We start from the raw sequence: 22,559 nt of genomic DNA, 5'->3' as shown, positions 1-22,559 counted from the left end.
AAGGGAGGAGATTTATAAATGTATCTGTACTAATTTAAAAGCATGAGCTACATAGCTGGCAAACGCTGCCCCTACCCCTCTCCCCACCGAGATCTAACAGTTTAAAAACACAACATTTACCAAGTTCAAATATTAATAAAATAAGGGTTTAAAATGCATTTCCCAAACTAAATCACAAAGCAAAATGAAATTAAGTCAGCTGCAAATCAATTATTACAACCAATAAACTATTGCATTATTATTTTATTGAGCAGGTTGTTTGAGGCTTGTTGGTCAAATTTAAAAAAAGTACAGGTTTTGACTGCATCTTAAAACAAACAAAAAGTAACAAAGAAACAAAAACTGGTTTATTACAACACCTTAAACACACGCACCAATCCCTCCCCCCCTCAGGGGAAGAGGGGAAGGGGGGAGAGAGAGAAGGGGGCAAAGAAAAAAAAAAAAAAAAGGGGGCAGCCAGTTTGATTTCTCGCTCCTCACTCCCGGATAGTGAACCCCTGCAGGTCGATGGTTACTGGGAGCCCGACCCGGTCCCTGTGCTGCCCGAGTAGTTCCCGTAGTTCGGATAATTGCTGTAGTACTGGTTCCACTGGCTCTGGTTCTGGTAATACTGGCTCCACTGCTGGGCATACTAGTGTGAAAAGGAAGAATATAAAGAACCAGTGAACAGAACGCGAAACCAGTGCAGGTTTATAACCAGTTGTGAAGTGACAGAGAAATCAGAAAAAAAATGGGGATGAGAAGAATAAAATTGAATACAGAATTCCCCAAACCTAAATAATTTTCCATCTGTCTAAACCTCAAGACACGATCACAATACACCAGGGGAGGACAAGTTTGGGTGATGAATATATTTAACCCTTTGCGGTCCTTTGTCGGACCAGATCCGAAAGTTACAATTTTCCTTTTCCTGTCCGAAAAAGACGTAAAAGCACAAGTCTATAGTTGTTTTTTCGCCGGAAAAAGCAGAGAAAACCTTTTAAATGGCCGAATGAAACCGAAAAAAGGGGCGTATCTGATAGCCCCATGCACCACAGACAACACGGACATAAACCAGATAGTTGCTTCTGCATCCAGCGCTCAAAGAATACCACGGACACCTACAGAGCTTTGAGATGTTATAGTAATAAAATAGTAACTTGGACTGCATTACTGAGAAGTTTGGTGATGCACTTCTATAAAGAGGTATGTGAAAAATACAGCAAACAAGGGGTGGGGCTTGGCTGGAGATGCAGTACTGAGTGTCCTTTTGCAAAAAATATTTAAACAGCGCGTGTGAACTTTAAAAAAAAAAAAATATATATATATATGTGGACACCGTTCGCTACGGCATGCGTCTCATCTCCCAGGACACCCTTGTAAAAGAGCGGGGGGTATGGTAAATGGGTTATAATCCCAGCAGACACCCCTGCCCCTCCCAGACAGACTCAGCAGGGAGAACTGTTTGTACCTGCTGGTATTGCTGGTTGTAGCTCTGCTGCTGCTGCACTGTGGGCTGCGCTGTGGGCTGCTGCTGGCTGTAGCTCTGCCCGGTGGTGGCAGCTGGCTGGCTGTAGCCCGGGTAGTTGCTGTAGTTGTAGCCCTGGCTGTAGTTGCCGTGGTTGTAGCCTTGGTTGTATGCCTGAGCCTGAAACACAAGAGATGCATTCGTAAGTATTTCTCACCACACTAGCAGGGGGCTTGGAAAAGAGACGCTGGAGATCTCTACAGCTCTGGCCACACAGATTGCTATTCCATAGCAGTTTCGGCTATTCCTGGATTTACTATGCGTTTCATGAGACACACCCGAACTTGTTACCTACACACTGTTGCAGACCAAACGCTGCTGTATAAACTGCTAAGAGGCAGAAGTCTTATTTCCGAGCCTGCACCTTGCAGTAAGGGAAGTTGCTGCAGCCCTGGCCCCTCACCTGGTTGTAACCCCCAGAGGCTCCTCCTCCTCCGCCCTTGTTGTAGTTGGAATTGCGGTTGTACCCCCCCATGTGCTGCTGGTTCCGGTTGTATCCGCCCCGACCTCCTGAGCCCCCTTCTCTGTTACTGCCCCAGCGGTTGTGATTGTAGCCGCCTCCGCGGTTATAGCCTGCAGAGGAGAGAGGGAGAGATGAGGCAGTGTCGATGTTTGAGAGCTATTAGTTATACATTAAAAAAAAAAGTTAACACTTACTAAAGCATCTTACTACCCCCACCCCCTCAGTTATATCCTTCTTTAAACAGCTGTATTTATGGACAGAAATTGGGATAAAGCCCTAATTTGCCAAACGACTTATACTGGCAGACCCTAACAGAAGTAATGTGAACCCACCTCTCTCTATATGTGCCTGTATCTCAATATCAAATCTCAGCTGGAACTGGCACACGCTCAGCCTCTTACCTCCTCTGTAACCCCCTCTGCTCTGGTAGCCCCCTCGTCCCCCGTGGGGTCCCCCACGGTTGTCATATCTCTGGAAGCCCCCTCCTCCTCGACCCCGGAACCCTCCGGAGCGCCCGTCGAACCTCTTCTCCGGGGGTGGCCCTGCCTTCTTCCCCTCCTCGTTGTACTGCTTCACCAGCTTCTCCGCCTCCTCCTTCTCCAGCTCCACGTATGTCACGCTGTCCAGAACCTCGCCGCACTCCGGGAGAGCGAAGTTAGCTGCGTCCGGCAAAAAGGAAAAAAAAAAGAGATCAAAAAATAAAAGGGAAAACAAAGTTAATAAAAATTGGTCATGTCAACAGAAAAAATAAGAGCAAGCTAGAAGAAAAAAAAAAGGAAGAGAGAATCTGGGTTAAAAAAAAGAGCTGTCTCAAATCAAATTGTGACATTGAGAAACACCCTTTTGTTACACCCAGGGAAAGCCAGACCACCAAGGGAAGAAAGTTGAAAAAGGGAGGAGGATGAGGAGAGGTTGAAGGGAGGTTTTGTATTTTATTGTAAGAAATAGGGGCACTGCAAACCCAGTAGGTTTAACAGCCTTACCAGACTCTGACTATTAAGACAATACTCAGTATTTTCCTAGGATTATTCATTCTTTCAGGATAACTGTACAGTCTGAATTCAATACCAGTTACTCAATTTAAGTAACTTCATTCAACTAAAATTTTAAAATGATACATGCAAAACAGTGCTAGACCATAAAGTACAAAAAGGCTTCTGAAATTGTGGGGGGGGTTTGTCTAAGAGTTAAATAAATAATTTCCCCATCTTTGATTACTACTTTGGGGTCTGATGTACCCCCTGCTCTAGCTCCCTGGATTCTTTCTCGGTAAAGGATTTCAGCTTCTGAAAACTGGTTTCACAGACACTGCTGTCGATCTCAATTCTTTAGCCAACCCACCACTGAAACGCCCCATCTCCCCATCTCCCCACGCTCCCTACTCCAGCATTAACCGTGAGCACGGTGTCGGACTGGCACAACCAACATGCCACGAAACACAAGTCCCTTCGCGGGTTCGGTCTTGACAGACACAGCCGGGAGCTTATTGACAGACTCTTGTGTGTCTTCAGGACACATCTGCAGATCATATTCATTGATCATTAAAGACCAGACTTGCAGCATCTGGTTATATTTCGCAAAGCATCACCAGTGTAGGCAAGGGCAGCATTCCAATGATTACACCACAATTATTTTCAAAGGATCACCACGTTCACTTGGCGTTACGAATGCGGGTGGAAACTACAATTCAAGCCTACATGAACATGGCATAAAAATGTAAGTGCGACAAGCGGATTTACATAAAGGCAGACAACTAGGAATGCAACTGTACCCTAATGTTACAACACAACACGCGCGACAGTCCCGACTGCTTGCTTGTACAGTTCAGAACAAGATCAAGTGATCGCTTAACGATGCCAAGACAAATGTAAACGGAGTTCAAGAACGAGCATCTATACCAACACTACAAGACGCACTTCATTCTAGAAGCAGTCAGCGAACGACAACAAGCTTTGCCACTGTGCTTGTGGATTTCTATCACGACACAAAAAATAAAAGGCACAGACTTCCGAAACAATACGGTAACTGTCAGACGCACACAACGAATCCCTCCGCCCCTATTTTTATCGTGCGCAAAACGAATGTCGGAGGGGATTTGCACTCTGGGTTTGCAGTGTTTACTTCTGCCATACGCAAAAACTGGGGGCACGGAGAGAGAGAGAAAGAGAAAACGAGAAGAACAAAAACAGAAAAAAAGTGAAGTTTAAAAAAAAGGAGGGAGGGAAGGATAAACAAAAAAATCTGGCCTTTTTTTTTTCTTCCAACTGATTCTACAAAACACAAAGCTGTAGATCTGCATGGTTTGTTTTTTTCTGTGGAGGTGTGTGTGTGAGGCAGTGGGCAGGTGTTTGTTTCTAGTATCCTACCTTTCATTTCTAACACAGCATGATCAGGCACATCCTTTCCCTCCTCATCAGTGCGCTTTAACGTTCGCTCTTTTAAATCCTCATCCGTGGGACAAATTACAATAGCCTTGCGTTGAAAACCTTCAAAAGGACGCATTTTTCGTCTCTGGGCTGATCCATAAACATTTGTCTAGCAATGGTGACAAAGAAGAGGCAAAAGCTGTTCATTATTGTGTTGGCTTCTTTTTTTTTTTGGTTTTTAGCTTTTGCGGAGAGGAATTTGGAAGCCTGCAACGATGAAATAAGACAGTTTTTTTTTTTTTTTTTCGTTTCGTTATTTTGTCTCTAACTATGGTTGCAGCACACAACCCCACACTTACCTTGGAAACAGGAGGCTTTGGTTTACTTTTTTGTACTTAACTGGAAAGGAGAAAGACGGGTTGGGGGGGGTTAGTTCGACATGAGGGGCTTGTTTAAGAATCAGAGCTGTGGCTACTATATAAAAAGGTATTATATAAATAGCCCCCACCCCACCCCACCCAGTGCTTCACAGTGTAGATCACTACTAGGTAGTCACAAACGTATACGCTTTGTATAACTTCATCTGTACACTGCGCATCAATACAAAAAAAAAAGCAAGTCGCATCTTCAGAGTCAAATTAAAACCACTGCCGGTCAATAACGCAACTGTAACCAACATTTACGAACTTAAAAACAAGACATTATCTGCAAGGTGCAAAACTGCCCAAGTAAAACTTAAATAACGCAATGTGTTTTTGCACGGGATTGGCCGCTGTGTGCATTTTCAATTTGAAAAAACACTGGAGTATGAAGGACACACACACACACACACACACACACAATGCCAGGTCAAAACTATATAACAATATCGTTTAGTATAATCACCGTGACCTACAACCAGCAAACCAACGTATACGCACAACATCGACGGTGCCTGCAAGCCGCATCGCAGCGGTTCTGTGGGCAAGTTGTGCAGCTCAATGGCGATGCATGGGGTCAAGCGGGCGAATTCACTGTGGAGCGGGTTTCTCTCCTGGAGGAAAATTCAAAACAGGGAAGACTACTGATCCCTTACTGGTAACTTCTAAAGCGCGACACATGGCGGAGTTTCATTTCACAAATCCAACTACACACACATTACTTGTGATCTTCAATTCAAAGCTTGGGAAACGAGTCTTTCAGCATAAGATGTTAAACCACCCAATCAATATTTGAATTCTCAAACAAAAAAAGGATGACAACTTCAGGTCATTCAATGAATACTGCATGGAAAGACAGCAAGCAAATGCATGTAACAGGTTCAAATCAAGAATCAAGTCAAGTTTTTTTTTTTTTTTTTTTTTTTTTTTTTTAAATTCGGACACTAATCTCTTGTGCTGACGACTAACGGAAGGCGCACACAGCATTTTCCAAAGGCAGGAGGTTAGAAATGCTGACAAGATTGTTAATCCTTTGAGAGTTGCAATCAACAGTGCACAATAAAAAGATCCTCTACCTGAACTTGAAGAAAAAAGTATGCATTTGTTTTAGTACTTCAAAACAGGTTTGAATTACAACGTTGAGAAACCACAGCAACTTACAAAAACTTCAACAGTTTAAAAAGAACTGATCAAGTTAAAATACAATCTAGAAAAACAACTCAAAAAACACACAATGTTTACACTGTGAAGCACCTAGGTCTTATCAGACTGTATTCCTTCGAATTTAAGACGCAGCCCAAAATATCCCACCCTCAAAATCTGCCTTTTCGCAAAGACACGCCATGAAGGCGGTTTTTGTAGTCGTCCGCTACCACTCAGAGCACTAGTTAGGTGCTGCTGCTGCTTCTTCTTCTTCTTCTTTCCAGCCGTGATAACTCACACTCGTGTTTCAACAAGTTTGTGAACTGCAGTATTGCTCGGCACGTCGGGAAAATAAGTGTGGTCTGACCTGCATTTCCGATCTGTCCAAGCCGGTAGCGTTTTGTTAAAAAACACCGAAATAGTAAAAGCTTCTTTGAATTCCTCAGGAAGATTGTGATGCTTCTTTGGAAGTGGCTGCCTGCGTGTCTCACGGACTGTTCGCGAGCGGTAACGTTTCAGTTTGTCTTTTCCTCGGCAGGTCAGTCACGTTTGCCGCTTGCGTGCTCTTCCGGAGATTTTAATACAGGCTTCGCTAGAACGTACTCGAATTTAAGACGCAGGCTATTTGAATAGCAAAGAAAAAGTCTTAAATTCAAAGGAATACGGTAGTTTGAGGGAGGGCTACCCAGCATTGTGTTTCTGAATAATATCCCAATATAAAAAAAGTACCCCATAAAATAATCCCCCCAAATAGGCAGTGGTACGTGCCTCCGATTAAGAAATTTAGGCTTTAGCCAGTCTTCCAACCAACTGCAACCCTACGAAAATTTAATTTATTTTTAATGCATCTTCCTAGAGAGATTCGGGCAAAAAATGACGTGGAATAGCCTTGAGAAACAATTAAAAAAAACAGGGGCACAAAGGAATTGCGTTTCAAACTTCTTTTCTACAGAAATCAGAACAGAAGGGTCAGTTACTAGTCTATCTTAACTAGCTGCGACAGACCCGGAATCGGGTGACGTAATGCGTGCGGGGAGGGGGGGGGTACAGTCCTACCTCCCAAACCTGATCTTACAAACTTCATAACGTAATACGAAAACAAAACGGAGCGGTCCCCCCCGAACCTCGAAAAAAAAAAAAAATATATAAAAACTTACCTTTACTCACCTTGTCGTAGAGAACATTACAGCCCCTCAAACACAAACAGGTAAAATACCTACCTGGGAGTACTTACGATTTCCCTTTGATGCCATACAGGCATGTCAATGTGACCTGCACTCACCTCAATACAACCTGCCAACAGCAGCCCTGAAAAGTGAATCGCGGTTAAAAGGTCACTTACCTGTTCAGTTTTTATTTTTTAATATAAAACACATTAACAGTTCCACATACTATTTCTAAATCAAAATAGGACATATCTAAAGTATATTCAATGGTATTTTATTTAATGTTACTTTAGCAATGTAAGCGTTTCTCTTTACTCACCAGTCACGACAGTGTTTTTACTTGATTTCAACATCACTACTATCTCACGAGGACTATCTTTTACAGTGTTGGGGGTGGAGGAATCTCACTTAAACCCCAAATAAAAAACACACATACAGGAAAAAAAGGAACACAGGTGTTTGCCATTTAATAATGCTCCCTTTCCTTTACAAAGGAAAAATACAACCATTACAACCCTCTCTTTAACAATACATGGTTTGATTATTGTAAAACACAAAACAAACAATCCATAAATCACCAAAAAAAAGGGACTACGCAAGTGTTATATAAAAGTGAGCATTAACAAAGGTGTTTGAAAAAGGTGTTATTGTAACTCTTGCTGGCCTGTGGAAAGCTGTGGAGAGGGGAGGGATGGGGGGGGGTGAGGGAGCAAGGGGGTCAGGGAAGGCTCTGCTGTACCTGATCCAGGATGTAGTTGCGTTTCTTGCGCGCTGCGATTTGGATCAGGCGGTTCAAGCACTGCGTCGCCTGCTGGATCAGCACGTCCCAGCGGCCAGCGTAGTTACGCTGTCGACGAAGACCCATCACCTGAACGGAGAAACACACAAGAACAGTCAAGCAACAACAGGGGAAAATAAGCAATTCTAGACAACAGTGTGCTATGTGAGAATTTAATGCCCACCCAGAATGCGAATCCATGAGAACTTGCAGGATGGGGGCTCTCCAGGACCAGGATTGGAGACACCCCCCCCCCCCGTTAGAAGCAATTATACTGGTGAATGACTTTTCACAGTGCTTCCGTTGCTAAATGTGTCATGCTCATCACACACTTAACGCAAAATTAAGCAGAGCGCATTTCTCTTGCAGGTTTTTTTTTTTTTACCTTCATCTTCTCCATGATGGCGTTGGTACCCAGGATGTTGAATTTCTTCGTTGGGTTCTCGGCAGCGTGCTTCTCAGCCCAGGTTGTCTTTCCAGACGCGGGCAGGCCCACCATCATCAGGATCTGCAGACAGGCAGGCAGGCAGGCAGAGAGCGAGAGAAAACAGAGTGGAAAGTTTAATAACCATAGTGCAAGCCCAAAAACATCCCTTTGCTTTAAATCTCAACCTCCTCTTACAAAAAATCAGATGAAACGGACAATCAGTCACTTAAATGTTCTATTACAGCCCCAAGAGATTTGGAGTTCTAACCCCCAAAAAACATTCCAATTAGAAACCTTTACATTCAAAACGAAGCCAGAGGGCAATTGGTTGTTAGTTTCAGCGTTGTTTTATACATTAAAAAACAGGCAAATATACATTAGCTTATTAGTTGAGTGGAGTTCTCTTTCCCAAAGACCTCTACACAGCTCTGCAACACTGAATTACAATCCAACGCATGTACTTTTACATTTCCCTCCACCCGTTCTCACCTCGCACTCTGCCTTGGAGGCGGGCCCCACGGTGCCCCGAACCCGGTCCTCCAGTGGCACGCTCTGCACCAGGGTGTACCCCTCGGGGACAGGGAAGTAGGGCTCCTCTTTCTGGCCGAAGTTAAACTCGATGGCACAGTTCTTGACCAGGACGTGGGGGAAGAGGGCGCGGTCCGCCAGTTCTTCCTTGCTCACCCTGAACCCCACACCCAGCCACTCGCCGTTCTTGGAGTAAGCCATCTCCACCTCCTCGCCGGCCTCAAAATCCTGGAGAAGAGTAAATAACGGCTACCTTTAGTAAGGTGAGCTACCCTGAGCAGCTCAGTGAAAGAGCCCACTTAATGGCTTGCACAGTTCCACTCCCTCCGTGCGGATCTCATGGGCGATGCGGCCGTGTTTAAAAATGTTTCATTTCAAAAGGCATTACTGACAGACTAGCCCAGGCAGGGCACTCACAATGAAACAGCCGATGACATCGTTCTCTCTGAACTTCTCCCCGAAATCCTCGAATTTGCAGTTGGTGGATTTCTTCCCAGTACCCCCGTATCCGTAAGAGAACTCCTCCTCTCCTAAAAAAAACACAAAGGAGCCACGACGCTGTGAGCTTCACCAACAGAGACTGAACCAACCAGCCTGTTTTTACAAGACCCGCGCCAAACCACTACTACAGGGATGAAAACAACAAATGGGGCTTTCTAGCGAGCAATAATCTGGAAATAAATGTACTGCAGGCAAAACACTAACTGGTTTTACTGACAGAAAAAAATGCAAGCCTTTTTTTAAAGTGCATTGAGAAAACCCCCCTATGCAACTCAACTTAAAATTAGAAAATCCATTTTTGAATTTGTTTTAAATAAAAGGTCTTTAAGATTTAAAAAAAAAAAACTTATGATTTTTTGTGCTTGTTTAATATCTTCCACACATTCTATATTTTAAATAAAAGAACTTCTTAGCTTTAATTAATAAAAAAATTCCATTAAACTTGCGTGTGCATAGTTACCAAGCTGAGTGCTGCAGGAGTCCAGCGACCACCCAACTCTCACCACATGTGGGTCTGGCTCGCTGGAAGGAAGGTGCTTCACAGAGATCTCCTCATTGATCTGGAAGCAGATAAATACATTTCATCAGCATACATCACTGGAAACCAATTCCAGCCCTGCTGCACCCAGTACTGAGTTTCAGGACTACAGCTATGGCCAAAAGTTTTGAATTACCTGAAATTTTAGTACTGTGACAGTTACCTACATAATCACGCCTTTTATTATGTAATCGAAGGCATCAAAACACAGTTTAATTGTTTCCACATGGATGTAAATAAAACTTGATCTATTCCTGGTTTCACTACGAGTTTAATAACACAACTGAGCTTGTTAAATCACACACTGAGGCTAATCAAGCTTGCAGTAAAACCTGGAATGGGTCAACAGGGCAACAGGATTTTCCAGGGGCCTGACTGTTCAAACTCTTGGCTCCTGGTCATTTCAGTATTAATAATAATAGACTTCATTGAGGGGAGCTCTGAACCCCAGGACTGGGTGCAGCAGCAGCAGGGCTAGTGTGAGTTTCTAACCCTGCTCAAACTCTTGGCTCCTGGTCATTTCAGTATTAATAATAATAGACTTCATTGAGGGGAGTTCTGAACCCCAAGACTGGGTGTCATCAAGTTTCAAGCCCTGAAAATATCAACGTGACACACAGTTGAAGGTACAGAAATCCCCAGGGTTAAAGGGCAGAGACTTGCCTTCATCTCGAAGCAGACTTTGCCTTTGCTGACACCATAGGAGACTCGAGCGCCCGACCACAGGTAAGCGAAGCCCTCGATGGTCAATGGATAGCCGCTGTAGCGGTCGCGCGCTACCTTGAAGTGCAGGTCACAGTTATCTAGACAGGGGGAGGGGGGACACATTTGTAAAGTGTATTTAGAAAGCTCTGAAATGTAAGGATCAGGGGCAAAACTATAAGGTCTACAATGCTCCCCTGTTCCATCACAATCTGAAAATTCACAAACTCTTGTGCCATGCTGTTAATATGTAATAATTTTTCTATTTTTGTTTTGAACTGGCTGGCTGATACTCACAGGTGTCAATGGCCACAAGAGTGTCATCGAAATCCTCTTCATCGTCTTCTGCAGGAGGCTGTGGAGATCTGGACCTGCAGTTGAAACAGAGACGTTTTCCAGTTAAAAACTTAATCAAGGACGCCACAAAACCCCATAGCGCTAAGCTAATAAAACACCAAAATAAACTTTAAAATTCAACGACAAGCAAAACTGTAACTAACTGAACAAAACCCAACTGTAGTTTTATCTGCAATTTCAGCAACCAACGTTGTTGCAACTGCAACCGAGTGCAGGTCTAGCGGGAGTAATCCTGCGGGACTGGCAATCCCCACCTTTTATCCTCGCGGTGCTCGTAGTAGCCGCGGCCCCGGCCCTCCTCGTAGGGTCTCTTGCGGCTCTGGTGCTGCTGAGGCAAGCGTTCCCTCCCCTCCTCCTGTTTGGGCTCCGCCGACCCGTCATGACCTGGTTCTGCAGTGACCGGACCAGACTCCAGCTCCTCCTCTTTCACCTCAGTCTTCACTTCTGTGTCGGAGGAAATTTTTTTTAAAAATTGTTACACAAAATACAACACAAAAAAAAACAGATAAAGCCATTCAGCTTTGTATGTATACAAACTACTAAATACTTTATGCAAAACCAACCGCCCCCACACCGCTATCACCGATGCTCCAAGGCAAGCTTGTCAATGATAACACAATCACCATTACAAACATTTGCAGTACGGGTATTAAGGCTAGAAAGACTTCACATTTATTTTACAAATGCACGTTTTCAAAGCACAGCTCTAAACAGCAAGCTTTTTTTGCATGATTGTAATTTCAGCATACAGATCTGCTATACTCAATGATAACTGATCCCGGGTCTGGCAGCGCATTCCCTGTGAATACGTGGGCCCCCTGTTTGGAGCTCTGGTCTCACCCGGGTGGGGGTCTTCTTCCAGGGGTTCCTGCTGCTGTTCGGCCCCCTCTGCGGGGGGCTTGATCTCCTCCTTGACCGAAGTATCGTCCAGCCCGTCTGCAGACAGCTCGCTGAACCCCTGGTCTTGATCAGCTAGGCTGTCTCCTGCCTCCATCCCCAAGACTTGGTCCTGCTCCTTCTCATCTGCAAAACACATAAGAGGTTCAAGATCTGTTACAGCACATAAAACAAACACGCATTTCACTTTGAACAGTTCTAAAACCACTCAATGGCGCTAAATTTAGAAACCCCTGAAGCTTAAATAAATCGGTTTCTCTCCTACTCACGACTAATCTCTCAATTTGCAGCGATATCCTTTTAAACTTCAGCCATTTGATAAACACGGCTGATTGCACGGAATAAGCCTACTTGCACTGCTGTTACAAAATCAAACAGTTTAAAAGTACTGAAAATTGAAAGCCGCTTATGAATGCTGAATGGCAATACAAACACTGGTGCAAACGGGATTTATGCTTTGCACATAAAATACAATATAAAGAGACGTGCACACACAGCCTCAAGCTACAAATTCACCAGCACACAAACAAACTCGTCCTTTGCAGACAAAGTAAAAACTAATTCATGAGTGTATGCAGCTATCAGGAACACTTCACACACAACTACATATATATATACATACATACATACACACACATACACACATATATATATACATATATACACACACATACACACATATATATATACACACACATAGCTTCCAAATGCACTCAATTTAGTGTTTTTTTTTTGTTTTTGTTTTACAACAATGCTGTAATTGTATTCCCTCCCAGTCACATCACACACTTACCGTCTTCAGCATCACCCTCTCCGGCGTATCCTTCGCCGAGCACGACCCCCGGCGGCGGCGGCGGCGCTGCTACCGCGACTCCCAAGGCTTCGGAGTCGAGTGCAGCCTGCAGCCGCTCGGCGAGGTCTGCTTTGAGACCGCGGGCCTCCAGCCCCCGGGCCTGCAGCTCTTCCTTCAGCTCATGCACCTTCAGCTTCCTCACGTCCACCGCGCTCATTCTCGATGCGGTTACTGCCTCTCACTCTCTCTGTGCGTGTGTGTGTGTATAATATAATATATAATATATAATATATACAGCTGCAGAGGCAAGACGACACGGTAACAGGCTGTTAGAGAAATAAGGGCGATGTGAGATTGTTTACAGCCAAAAACAAAGCGCTTCGACAGGCCCCCGCGGCTTAGATAGAAACACACACACACCGCCGCTCATTCGCGATTTAAACGCGGCTTCTCTTTAGATAAAACACGCACTTAACCGGCTTCGCTGCAGATAACTCCAGTAAACAACAGCCATGTAAACAACAGCCATGTAAACAACAACAATGTAAACAACGACAGCGCTCTCTAACCCAGCGTCTGAAATAACGCGGCGGCGCCGCCTCTGCAGCACGTCGTGACGGCACGATTACTCTTATTTTCAGTATTTATTTATTTTGTTCTTGCCTGTAAACGTACCTTCTTCCCCTCGGCGGCTCCGCGCTCTCCTCCCGCTAGTTACACAAAATGGCGCCCTCTCTCTTTCCACTCGCCGAGGAGGGGGGGCGGGGCAAACACGACATCGCTTAAACCGATTGGCTGCCGGCCCGCTCCTTTTATAACCTTCACAGAGACTCTGGCCAATCGCGACCGAGCTGTAATCGAATGGCCCGCTCTATGATTGGTCGATTCTAATCGAGAGACTGCTGAGGGGTTTTATATTGTTTGCATGGATGTATTTATTTATTTTTTTTTAACACAGGCGAGTTTTTTTTTTTTTTTTTTTTTTTTTTTTTTTAAATGTTTTAAATTTAAATGTTTGTTTTAAATGTATTTATTTGCAAATGTTTTGGAACCTCGTTTAAAAAGGCTGTAGAGTTCAACATTTAGTTTGTGTGTTTCCACTAACAGATAAAGAGCTGGCAACTTTTAAACATTCCTGTAGCTGTTTCTAACAGTGCCCCTATTTGAAAATGTATCATTGTAATAGCATAACAAAGTGTAATACACCACAGTGAAAGCATTGTAAAGCACAGAGAGGTCTGGTAAAGCATAGGGAAGCATTGTAAAGCAGAGAGGTCTGGTAAAGCATAGGGAAGCATTGTAAAGCACAGAGAGGTCTGGTAAAGCATAGGGAAGCATTGTAAAGCACAGAGAGGTCTGGTAAAGCATAGGGAAGCATTGTAAAGCACAGAGAGGTCTGGTAAAGCATAGGGAAGCATTGTAAAGCACAGAGAGGTCTGGTAAAGCATAGGGAAGCATTGTAAAGCACAGAGAGGTCTGGTAAAGCATAGGGAAGCATTGTAAAGCACAGAGAGGTCTGGTAAAGCATAGGGAAGCATTGTAAAACACAGAGAGGTGTGGTAAAGCATAGGGAAGCATTGTAAAGCACAGAGAGGTCTGGTAAAGCATAGGGAAGCATTGTAAAACACAGAGAGGTGTGGTAAAGCATAGGGAAGCATTGTAAAGCACAGAGAGGTCTGGTAAAGCATAGGGAAGCATTGTAAAGCACAGAGAGGTCTGGTAAAGCATAGGGAAGCATTGTAAAGCACAGAGAGGTCTGGTAAAGCATAGGGAAGCATTGTAAAGCACAGAGAGGTCTGGTAAAGCATAGGGAAGCATTGTAAAGCGCAGAGAGGTCTGGTAAAGCATAGGCAAGCAATGTAAAGCACAGAGAGGTCTGGTAAAGCATAGGGAAGCATTGTAAAGCACAGAGAGGTCTGGTAAAGCATAGGGAAGCATTGTAAAACACAGAGAGGTCTGGTAAAGGATAGGGAAGCATTGTAAAGCACAGAGAGGTCTGGTAAAGCATAGGGAAGAATTGTAAAGCGCAGAGAGGTCTGGTAAAGCATTGTAAAGCACAGAGAGGTCTGGTAAAGCATAGGGAAGCATTGTAAAGCACAGAGAGATCTGGTAAAGCATAGGGAAGCATTGTAACATGGAAAACTATGGTAAATACATAGTATAACAGGGATGGGAATAAGACTCCCGTTGCAGAGCAGTTTGATCCATTCCTGGTTTTACTACACGTTTAATAAGACACACCTGAGCTTGTTGCCTATGCAGACTGTGGTTGATCAAGCTCCAATCAAAACCTGGAATGGGGGAAACTGCTTTGGAATAGGAGTCGGACTCTTCATAGCCACGGAAAACTGAAGAAAAAACATCATCACCACCACCACACATCTCTTTGTATTTTTTAAGTAAATAAAGCAGCTGTGGTTTATTTGAGCGAGCCCTGCACAGACAGAGAGTCACTCTCCCGCTCACTGGACTTCATCTTCCGAAGCAGAACGGCAATCTCGCAGTGGATATCGAAGAAACTTGGCCGGTATGCAGGGCGTGCATCCCAGCACCTCAGCATCACGTCGTACACCTCCGGGGGACAGAAGCGGGGTGCCCTCATCCGGAAACCTGACACCCCAAAAAAAACAACAGAAAAACCAACAGGCTCTTGGTTTGACAGCACATGGAAAATGCAGTGTGAAAGTGTGCTGGATGTGGACTGACCTCTGTTGACCTTTTCTCGGGCTTGCTGATTGGTCATGCCAGTGTAGGGCGTGGCCCCCAGGCTGAACGTCTCCCAGAGGAGGATTCCGTAGCTCCACACGTCACTCTCCGTGGTGTAGCGGCCTGGGAGACACAGGGTTAATGCTACTGATTCATTAAGACTAGAGCTACAGTCGATGCCCTTAATGAGAAGTGTCCCATAGTAAAAGCACAGCAAAGTGCATAGGCAAGCATCCGTTCCGACTGGGTGCAGCAGCAGGCACAGCTGTCGAGTAGTGTAACCCTGCTCACACCGGCTCAAAGACATTGGGAATCGATAATTTGAGGATAGAAGGAGCGTATTTCAATATTAATAATAATAGACTTCATTGAGGGGAGCTCTGAACCCCAGGACTGGGTGCAGCAGCAGCAGCAGGGGCTAGTGTGAGTTTCTAACCCTGCTCAAACTCCTGGCTCCTGATCATTGCAATATTAATAATAATAGACTTCATTGAGGGGAGCTCTGAACCCCAGGACTGGGTGCAGCAGCAGTAGGGCTAGTGTGAGTTTCTAACCCTGCTCAAACTCCTGGCTCCTTATCATTTCAATATTAATAATAATAGACTTCATTGAGGGGAGCTCTGAACCCCAGGACTGGGAGCAGCAGCAGCAGCAGCAGCATGGCTAGTGTGAGTTTCTATTGGGGGGGGTGTCTTCTTACCAAATTTGAGAGCCTCTGGAGCGGTCCACTTGATTGGGACGTGCTTCATGCCTCCCTTGGTAGCAGAATACACCCCATCCTCCACCTCGCGGGACATCCCGAAATCGCTGATCTTCAGAACGCTGCTGTTCTCCGACACCAGGCAGTTCCGCGCAGCCAGGTCTCTGCAGAGAGGAAGAGAAGAGGGGGAGCGCTTAGAGAGGGACACACACACAAAGACAGGAAGAGAAGAAGGGGAGTGCTTAGAGAGGGACACGCACACAGAGACAGGAAGAGAAGCTCTTAGACACCACAGTGGCTGTTTAAAGAAAGAGCAAGAGAGTGAGAGAGAGATTAAGAGAGACAGAGAGAGAGAGATTGAGAGGAGGGAGTGAGAGTGAGAGAGAGCAATTGAGAGAGAGAGAGATTGAGAGGAGAGAGAGAGAGAGTGAGAGTGAGAGCGAGAGAGATTAGAGAGAGAGAGAGAGAGAGAGAGAGAGAGAGAGAGAGAGAGAGAGAAGGGAGTGAGAGAGAGAGAGATACCGGTGGATGCAGCTCTTGCTTTCCAGGTAAGCCATGCCCGCTGCAGCCTGCTCTGCAAACTTAAGAACATCCTTGATGTAGAGACTGCCTCCCTGAAACCGCAGGAACGAGAGGAAATCACCCCCTAGAGAGAGAGAGAGAGAGAGAGGGGGATAGAGAGGTATACAGGCTTCCCCTATAGAGGGCAGGAACGAGAGGAAATCACCCCCTAGAGAGAGAGAGAGAGAGAAGGAGAGAAGTATACACGCTTCCCCCTTAGAGGGCAGGAACGAGAGGAAATCACCCCCTAGAGAGAGAGAGAGAGAGGGGGATAGAGGTATACAGGCTTCCCCTTTAGAGGGCAGGAACGAGAGGAAATCACCCCCCAGAGAGAGCGAGAGAGAGGAGAGGAGAGAGTCTATCAATGCCTCAGTCTCTCTCTCTGTCTCAGTCTGTCTGTGTCTCAATCTCTCTCTCTCGCTCTCTGTCTCAGTGTCTCTCTGTGTTTCTCCTGGTTCTGTCTTACCTGTGATGAGCTCCATGACGATACAGACGGGGTGTTTCAGGGCGCACACCCCAATGAGACGCACGATGTTGGGGTGATCATACTGCTGGAGGATCCTAAGAGAGGAGAGGGGAGAGGGATGTATTTTCAGTTCCAAACACTGTATCTGATTCTACACTCAGTAAAGGCTAATTTGCTTTAACAATCTTGTTATCTTGTGTATAAAATCAGTGCAGTGTGGGAAGAAAGCAGATATTTGCCCAGTCTCCTGCTGATCTGAGCTGAGCTGATTCAATTCTTCCTCCATCTGTTAGAGGGTAAGTCTCTTGCAGTGGTTTGGATCAGTGATTTATTTTAAAATCTATTTTATTGTGTATCTTGCAGGGGGAGTTCAGGCATTGCTGTGTGATCTGTTGTGTCCTGGACTCCCTGTGATACCCTGGCTTGCTATAACCCTCAGTGCAGGATGGCACAAAGGATCCCGTTCTCTCAAGACCCTGGCAGTGGATGCTCGGGTGGTTTTGCACTGACCGCGCCTCCTCCATGAATCTGCTCTTGATCTCGCTGGGCATGCCCTCTCTGCACAGCTTCACAGCGACGGGGGTGTTATCAGACGCCAGCCGCCCGCTGAACACCTCGCTGAAGTTACCCTGCGGGAGTGAAGGGGTTAAACAAGCCTGTGCTGAATGGTGTTTGCCGTTCACAGGATCTCCATGTCTAGTGGCACAGCAGGAGTGCTACTGGACCCTGTACTGTGCAGAACACACACTCCCAGTCTCTCCCACAGGCTCTCAGTCTCTCCCACACGCTTCCAGTAATGAAAAAATGAAAATCATATTTCAAAGCAGGGACCCTTACACTGCCGATCAGTCCCCCCATCACGATATCTTCATGTTCCATCCCCCATTTCACCTGAAATACACATGGATAAAATACACATGCGTAAGTAGACAAGGCAAATACATAGCCTTTCGTAATTCTATTAAATGTGAAAAAGCTTCCATCATCTGGAATGGAAATAAGAAATGAAGACTCCTGTTGCACAGCAGTTTCACCCATTCCAGGTTTTACTAGCAGCTTGATTAGCCACAGGTTGTAGGTAACAAGCTCTGGTATGTCTGGTTATTAAAATGACAGTAAAACCAGGAATGGATCAAACTGCTGTGCCGTTCTCGGCGTGTTTCTCAGCGTGGAGGGTGTGTAGCTGTGCGGTTCTCGGCGTGTTTCTCAGCGTGGAGGGTGTGTAGCTGTGCGGTTCTCGGCGTGTTTCTCAGCGTGGAGGGTGTGTAGCTGTGCGGTTCTCGGCGTGTTTCTCAGCGTGGAGGGTGTGTAGCTGTGCGGTTCTCGGCGTGTTTCTCAGCGTGGAGGGTGTGTAGCTGTGCGGTTCTCGGCGTGTTTCTCAGCGTGGAGGGTGTGTAGCTGTGCGGTTCTCGGCGTGTTTCTCAGCGTGGAGGGTGTGTAGCTGTGCGGTTCTCGGCGTGTTTCTCAGCGTGGAGGGTGTGTAGCTGTGCGGTTCTCGGCGTGTTTCTCAGCGTGGAGGGTGTGTAGCTGTGCGGTTCTCGGCGTGTTTCTCAGCGTGGAGGGTGTGTAGCTGTGCGGTTCTCGGCGTGTTTCTCAGCGTGGAGGGTGTGTAGCTGTGCGGTTCTCGGCGTGTTTCTCAGCGTGGAGGGTGTGTAGCTGTGCGGTTCTCGGCGTGTTTCTCAGCGTGGAGGGTGTGTAGCTGTGCGGTTCTCGGCGTGTTTCTCAGCGTGGAGGGTGTGTAGCTGTGCGGTTCTCGGCGTGTTTCTCAGCGTGGAGGGTGTGTAGCTGTGCGGTTCTCGGCGTGTTTCTCAGCGTGGAGGGTGTGTAGCTGTGCGGTTCTCGGCGTGTTTCTCAGCGTGGAGGGTGTGTAGCTGTGCGGTTCTCGGCGTGTTTCTCAGCGTGGAGGGTGTGTAGCTGTGCGGTTCTCGGCGTGTTTCTCAGCGTGGAGGGTGTGTAGCTGTGCGGTTCTCGGCGTGTTTGTAGCTGTGCAGTTCTCGTTGGGTTTCTCAGTATGGCGTGTTTGAAGCTGTGCAGTTCTTGGTGTGTATTCACCCTGAGTACCGGCGCTCGGATCGTGACCCTGGACTTCTTTGTGAGGTGCTTCTTCTTCCTAACGTGGTGCTCGATCAACAGGGGCACGGAGTAAAACCAACTGCCCTGCGGCTCGAAACAGAACAGGCTCTGAGAGAGAGAGGAGAGTCCACCTCAGCCAGAACAAGAAACTCCCAGTCTGTCCCATTCATTTTCTATCCCACATCCAACCAGTACCACCCCAGTCTGTCCCATTCACTCCCAGTCCTTTTCAGTTAACCCCCAGTATCCCTCAGGCTCCCAGTCCCTCCCAGCCCCTCCCCAGTCTATATTTCACACTCCCAGTCCCTCCCACAAGCTCCCAGCCTCTCCCAGGGAGTCTGACTCACTCCGATGCTCTGGATGATGAAGTGTCGGCCCTGGCCCGCACTTCTGGCTGACACCACCACCACCACCTCCCCTCGGCTTCTGCCTCCTCCCTCCCTCACCAGGAAGTCGCCCTCCTTCTGCAGCAGCCACTCGGCATCCTGTCGGGACAGAGCCCCATGGAACCAGGGCTGCTGGCTCAGCGGCCTCTCCGCTTCGGGGAGCAGGGGCAGGGGGGCTGGGAGCTGGGGAGAGAGGAGGAGGAGTTGGGTCACTGGAATTATTACAGTGTCTCTTAGTATTTTAAAATATTTAATGTGATTCATTTCTGATGCGATTTATAATAATAATAATACAACTACTGCTACTAATATTAATAATACTATTATTAACAGTAAGTTAAGCGAAGATATTGCCTTGAACGCCTGTGTTACACAGCGGCTGGCATTGCCTTGAACTCCTGTGTTATACAGCAGCTGGCTAGTCTCAGTTACCTGGATAGGTTGGGGTGCTCTGACAATATGGTGCCCACATTTCTCGGGGTACTGCCAGTGCTTCTGGGGCTTGACGTCGTTCTCCAGGCTCCTCGATTCGCTCTTCAGCATTTTGGGTCGGTCTGTCGGTCAGTCAATCAGTCTGCACTGAATGCAGCTTTACTCTCATGGGTGATGTAAAGCATAAGGCATTGTGACATCACCAGTCACCTGACCCACTCTTTGTTTACCATCTTCCTACGAGGTTCCAAGCATTTGTGACACAAGACAGTGACACACACTACAGTGACATTGGCATAAAAGACTCTTGCTTTGAAAGATCATTACAATCAAATGGTACATTTAAACATTACAGGGCACGTTCTTTGTCAAGGACTAATTTTTTGACTCCATAGAACTGTATAAACTTGTACATCGTGAAATCAAATCAAGCTAAAGGGGTACGCGTTTATAAAATAAACACAAGTGACGGAAGTTTATATTTGAAAGCATGTTTTAATAGTGCACAGCTTCATACAGTACATCCCTGTGTAATATCTTTTATCGAAGGGATTTCGGTTTGCTGCAGTGCTCGGTCTCAGTCTCGCAGTTTGACGAGCACAGAGCTGTCCGTCACGCGGGTAGCTCTGAAATCGATCATCCTCATCGTCTTCACTCTGTGCAGGAAGTGAAGGTGCCGCACCCCTGGACCATACTGACGAAACACGTGGGAGACCTGGGAGAGAGAGAGGTTATTAAAAGAAACACAAACTACTTCTGTACGATAATAATAATGATACTGAACTGTTAAAAATCACTGCAGCTCACAGCTCCGTACCTCCAGCCAGCAGTTGGGGTCCCCAGCGGTGTTGTTTTTGGGGTTCAGCTTGAATTCTTGGAGGACAGTCTGCTCATCTGCTGCCAGCAGCCTCACCTGCAGCTGGTAGATCTCTTCATGCAGCTTGCTATCCTCGTACCTCAAGAAAACAACACACAGAAACACTGACAATGATGCCGACACAAAAACTAACAGCCGTGCTTTACAATCACACCACTCACCAGTCCTGGATACAGATGTCAGGCTGATAGACATCCAGTAGCTCCTCCCACAGCCCCTCCCCCTTCAGGTTGATTCTCTGCTCCAGAGTGAACCAGCTAAGGGGAGGAGAGCGAGGGGTTAAGAGTGCTTTGCTTATTAGACAAACCCTTCTAAAAATGTTCAATGGTAAAAGCACAGCACAGTGAAAGCTTGTTAAACCATAGGCAAGCATTGTAAAGCAGAGAGGTGTGGTAAAGCATAGGGAAGCATTGTAAAGCACAGAGAGGTCTGCTAAAGCATAGGCAAGCACTGTAAAGCACAGAGAGGTCTGGTAAAGCATAGGGAAGCATTGTAAAGCACAGAGAGGTCTGGTAAAGCATAGGGAAGCATTGTAAAGCACAGAGAGGTCTGGTAAAGCATAGGCAAGCATTATAAAGCTGTGCTTTGACTATGGGACACTTTTCGAAGGGGAGAGAAGCAGTGCATCGGGACGCCCTCTCACCTGAAATAGGGCCGGTAGCAGACCATCGCTCCAGGGGGCACTCCACTGTCGTCCAGGGGCAGGTCCTCTCTACTGGTCAACCAGCCTGTGAAGTCACCTGACCAGTGGAGTGGTAGCCAGGAGAGGACAGAGTTTTCATTGGAGGTTGCAAGAGATTTCCTACAGGCAAGCGCTACTGTGATCTTTGACGGATAAAATGTGCAATAACGTTTAAACCTAAACATAACGGGAATATTTCAATGGAACACCTAGAACAATCGTTCCGTTACAGACCGTTCCCTCAAGAACTGGTGAAGAGATGGTTGAGAAACCCAAGAGAGAATCAGGGAGTGCCTACACACAGGGATGGGAATAAGACTCCCGCTGCAGAGCAGTTTGATCCAGTCCTGGTTTCACTAGGAGTTTAATAATCGGACACACCTGAGCTTGTTAACTAGATACAGGGGCTGATCAAGCTGGTAGTGAAACCTGGACTGGGTGACACTGCTGTGCAACAGGAGTCTCATTACCAACCATGATGTGCGTGTGTCACTGTGTATGTGATTCAATGTGTGTGTATGTGTCTCTCAATGTGCGTCTCTCAGTGTGTGTGTGTGTGCGTCAGTCTATTGTAATACAGATTGCACAGAAGCTTCAGAAAGATGCAACTTGTTCCCCTTTTTTCTTATGATTGATAAACATGTTAATGTAACAAGCTGAAAAAAAAAACACATAACATTCTCTTCTCTGTGCTTTACTACACTTTGAGAAGGGGCTGGTTCACTCTCTTCTCTATGCTTCACTTTGAGAAGGGGCTGGTTCATTCTCTTCTCTGTGCTACACTTTGAGAAGGGGCTGGTTCATTCTCTTCTCTGTGCTTCACTTTGAGAAGGGGCTGGTTCATTCTCTTCTCTGTGCTTCACTACACTTTGAGAAGGGGCTGGTTCATTCTCTTCTCTGTGCTTCACTTTGAGAAGGGGCTGGTTCACTCTCTTCTCTGTGCTTCACTTTGAGAAGGGGCTGGTTCATTCTCTTCTCTGTGCTTCACTTTGAGAAGGGGCTGGTTCATTCTCTTCTCTGTGCTTCACTTTGAGAAGGGGCTGGTTCATTCTCTTCTCTGTGCTTCACTACACTTTGAGAAGGGGCTGGTT

General features: G+C 46.2%; 3 protein-coding genes across 5 annotated transcripts in view; all 3 read right to left on the bottom strand.

Annotated features, from left to right (window-relative positions):
• Positions 1-228: 228 nt before the first annotated feature.
• LOC121303790 (heterogeneous nuclear ribonucleoprotein U-like protein 1) lies at positions 229-13,448 on the bottom strand. Of its 3 annotated transcripts, XM_041234570.1 has the most exons (16): positions 13,261-13,405; positions 12,586-12,882; positions 11,736-11,918; positions 11,150-11,339; positions 10,836-10,909; positions 10,500-10,639; positions 9,759-9,858; positions 9,215-9,327; positions 8,759-9,025; positions 8,228-8,350; positions 7,804-7,932; positions 4,337-4,505; positions 2,372-2,629; positions 1,911-2,080; positions 1,451-1,627; positions 229-631 (listed from the first exon to the last, which is right to left on the bottom strand). In XM_041234570.1, exons 2-16 carry the CDS (start codon positions 12,800-12,802, stop codon positions 512-514), a joined length of 2,430 nt encoding a protein of 809 aa, XP_041090504.1. In that variant the 5' UTR covers positions 12,803-12,882; positions 13,261-13,405; the 3' UTR covers positions 229-511. The 3 variants fall into 3 exon arrangements, with proteins under 3 accessions (XP_041090504.1, XP_041090505.1, XP_041090503.1); XM_041234571.1 differs by lacking the exon at positions 12,586-12,882 and having other exon boundaries at positions 13,261-13,448; XM_041234569.1 differs by lacking the exon at positions 13,261-13,405 and having other exon boundaries at positions 12,586-13,250.
• Positions 13,449-14,770: 1,322 nt separating this feature from the next.
• LOC121303769 (tyrosine-protein kinase Fer-like) lies at positions 14,771-20,020 on the bottom strand. Its single transcript, XM_041234546.1, has 10 exons — positions 19,910-20,020; positions 19,405-19,660; positions 19,071-19,222; positions 17,856-17,909; positions 17,529-17,647; positions 17,019-17,113; positions 16,514-16,637; positions 15,992-16,155; positions 15,292-15,414; positions 14,771-15,195 (listed from the first exon to the last, which is right to left on the bottom strand). Exons 1-10 carry the CDS (start codon positions 20,018-20,020, stop codon positions 15,005-15,007), a joined length of 1,389 nt encoding a protein of 462 aa, XP_041090480.1. The 3' UTR covers positions 14,771-15,004.
• A 364-nt stretch (positions 20,021-20,384) lies between these two features.
• Positions 20,385-22,559, bottom strand: part of nccrp1 (P1, F-box associated domain containing) — a 3,303-nt gene continuing 1,128 nt past the window's right edge. The window contains exons 3-6 of the mRNA XM_041234499.1: positions 21,430-21,526; positions 20,948-21,043; positions 20,727-20,865; positions 20,385-20,624 (exon numbers count right to left, since the gene is read on the bottom strand). Coding sequence (XP_041090433.1) covers positions 20,487-20,624; positions 20,727-20,865; positions 20,948-21,043; positions 21,430-21,526 — 470 coding nt within the window. The 3' untranslated portion in view covers positions 20,385-20,486. The remainder of the gene's footprint in view (positions 20,625-20,726; positions 20,866-20,947; positions 21,044-21,429; positions 21,527-22,559) is intronic.

Source organism: Polyodon spathula, chromosome 35, assembly GCF_017654505.1.
Source record: "Polyodon spathula isolate WHYD16114869_AA chromosome 35, ASM1765450v1, whole genome shotgun sequence".
In the NCBI taxonomy this organism is placed as follows: Eukaryota; Metazoa; Chordata; class Actinopteri; order Acipenseriformes; family Polyodontidae; genus Polyodon; species Polyodon spathula.
The sequence above is the reverse complement of the archived record's forward strand: the minus strand, read 5'-3'. Positions and strand labels throughout refer to the sequence as shown.

What these genes read in the sequence shown, in the direction of transcription:
- LOC121303769 (XM_041234546.1), bottom strand. Translation starts at nt 20,020, where the DNA reads ATGCTGAAGAGCGAATCGAGGAGCCTGGAGAACGACGTCAAGCCCCAG. An exon ending in GAGCACCCCAACCTATCCAG is followed by an intron (nt 19,661 to 19,909) that starts GTAACTGAGACT and finishes CTCTCTCCCCAG; the next exon opens with CTCCCAGCCCCCCTGCCCCT. An exon ending in AGATTCATGGAGGAGGCGCG is followed by an intron (nt 17,114 to 17,528) that starts GTCAGTGCAAAA and finishes CTCCTCTCTTAG; the next exon opens with GATCCTCCAGCAGTATGATC.
- LOC121303790 (XM_041234570.1), bottom strand. Translation starts at nt 12,802, where the DNA reads ATGAGCGCGGTGGACGTGAGGAAGCTGAAGGTGCATGAGCTGAAGGAA. An exon ending in TGCTGTGTTAGAAATGAAAG is followed by an intron (nt 2,630 to 4,336) that starts GTAGGATACTAG and finishes TGCCGGACGCAG; the next exon opens with CTAACTTCGCTCTCCCGGAG. An exon ending in ACAACCAGCAATACCAGCAG is followed by an intron (nt 632 to 1,450) that starts GTACAAACAGTT and finishes TTTTCACACTAG; the next exon opens with TATGCCCAGCAGTGGAGCCA.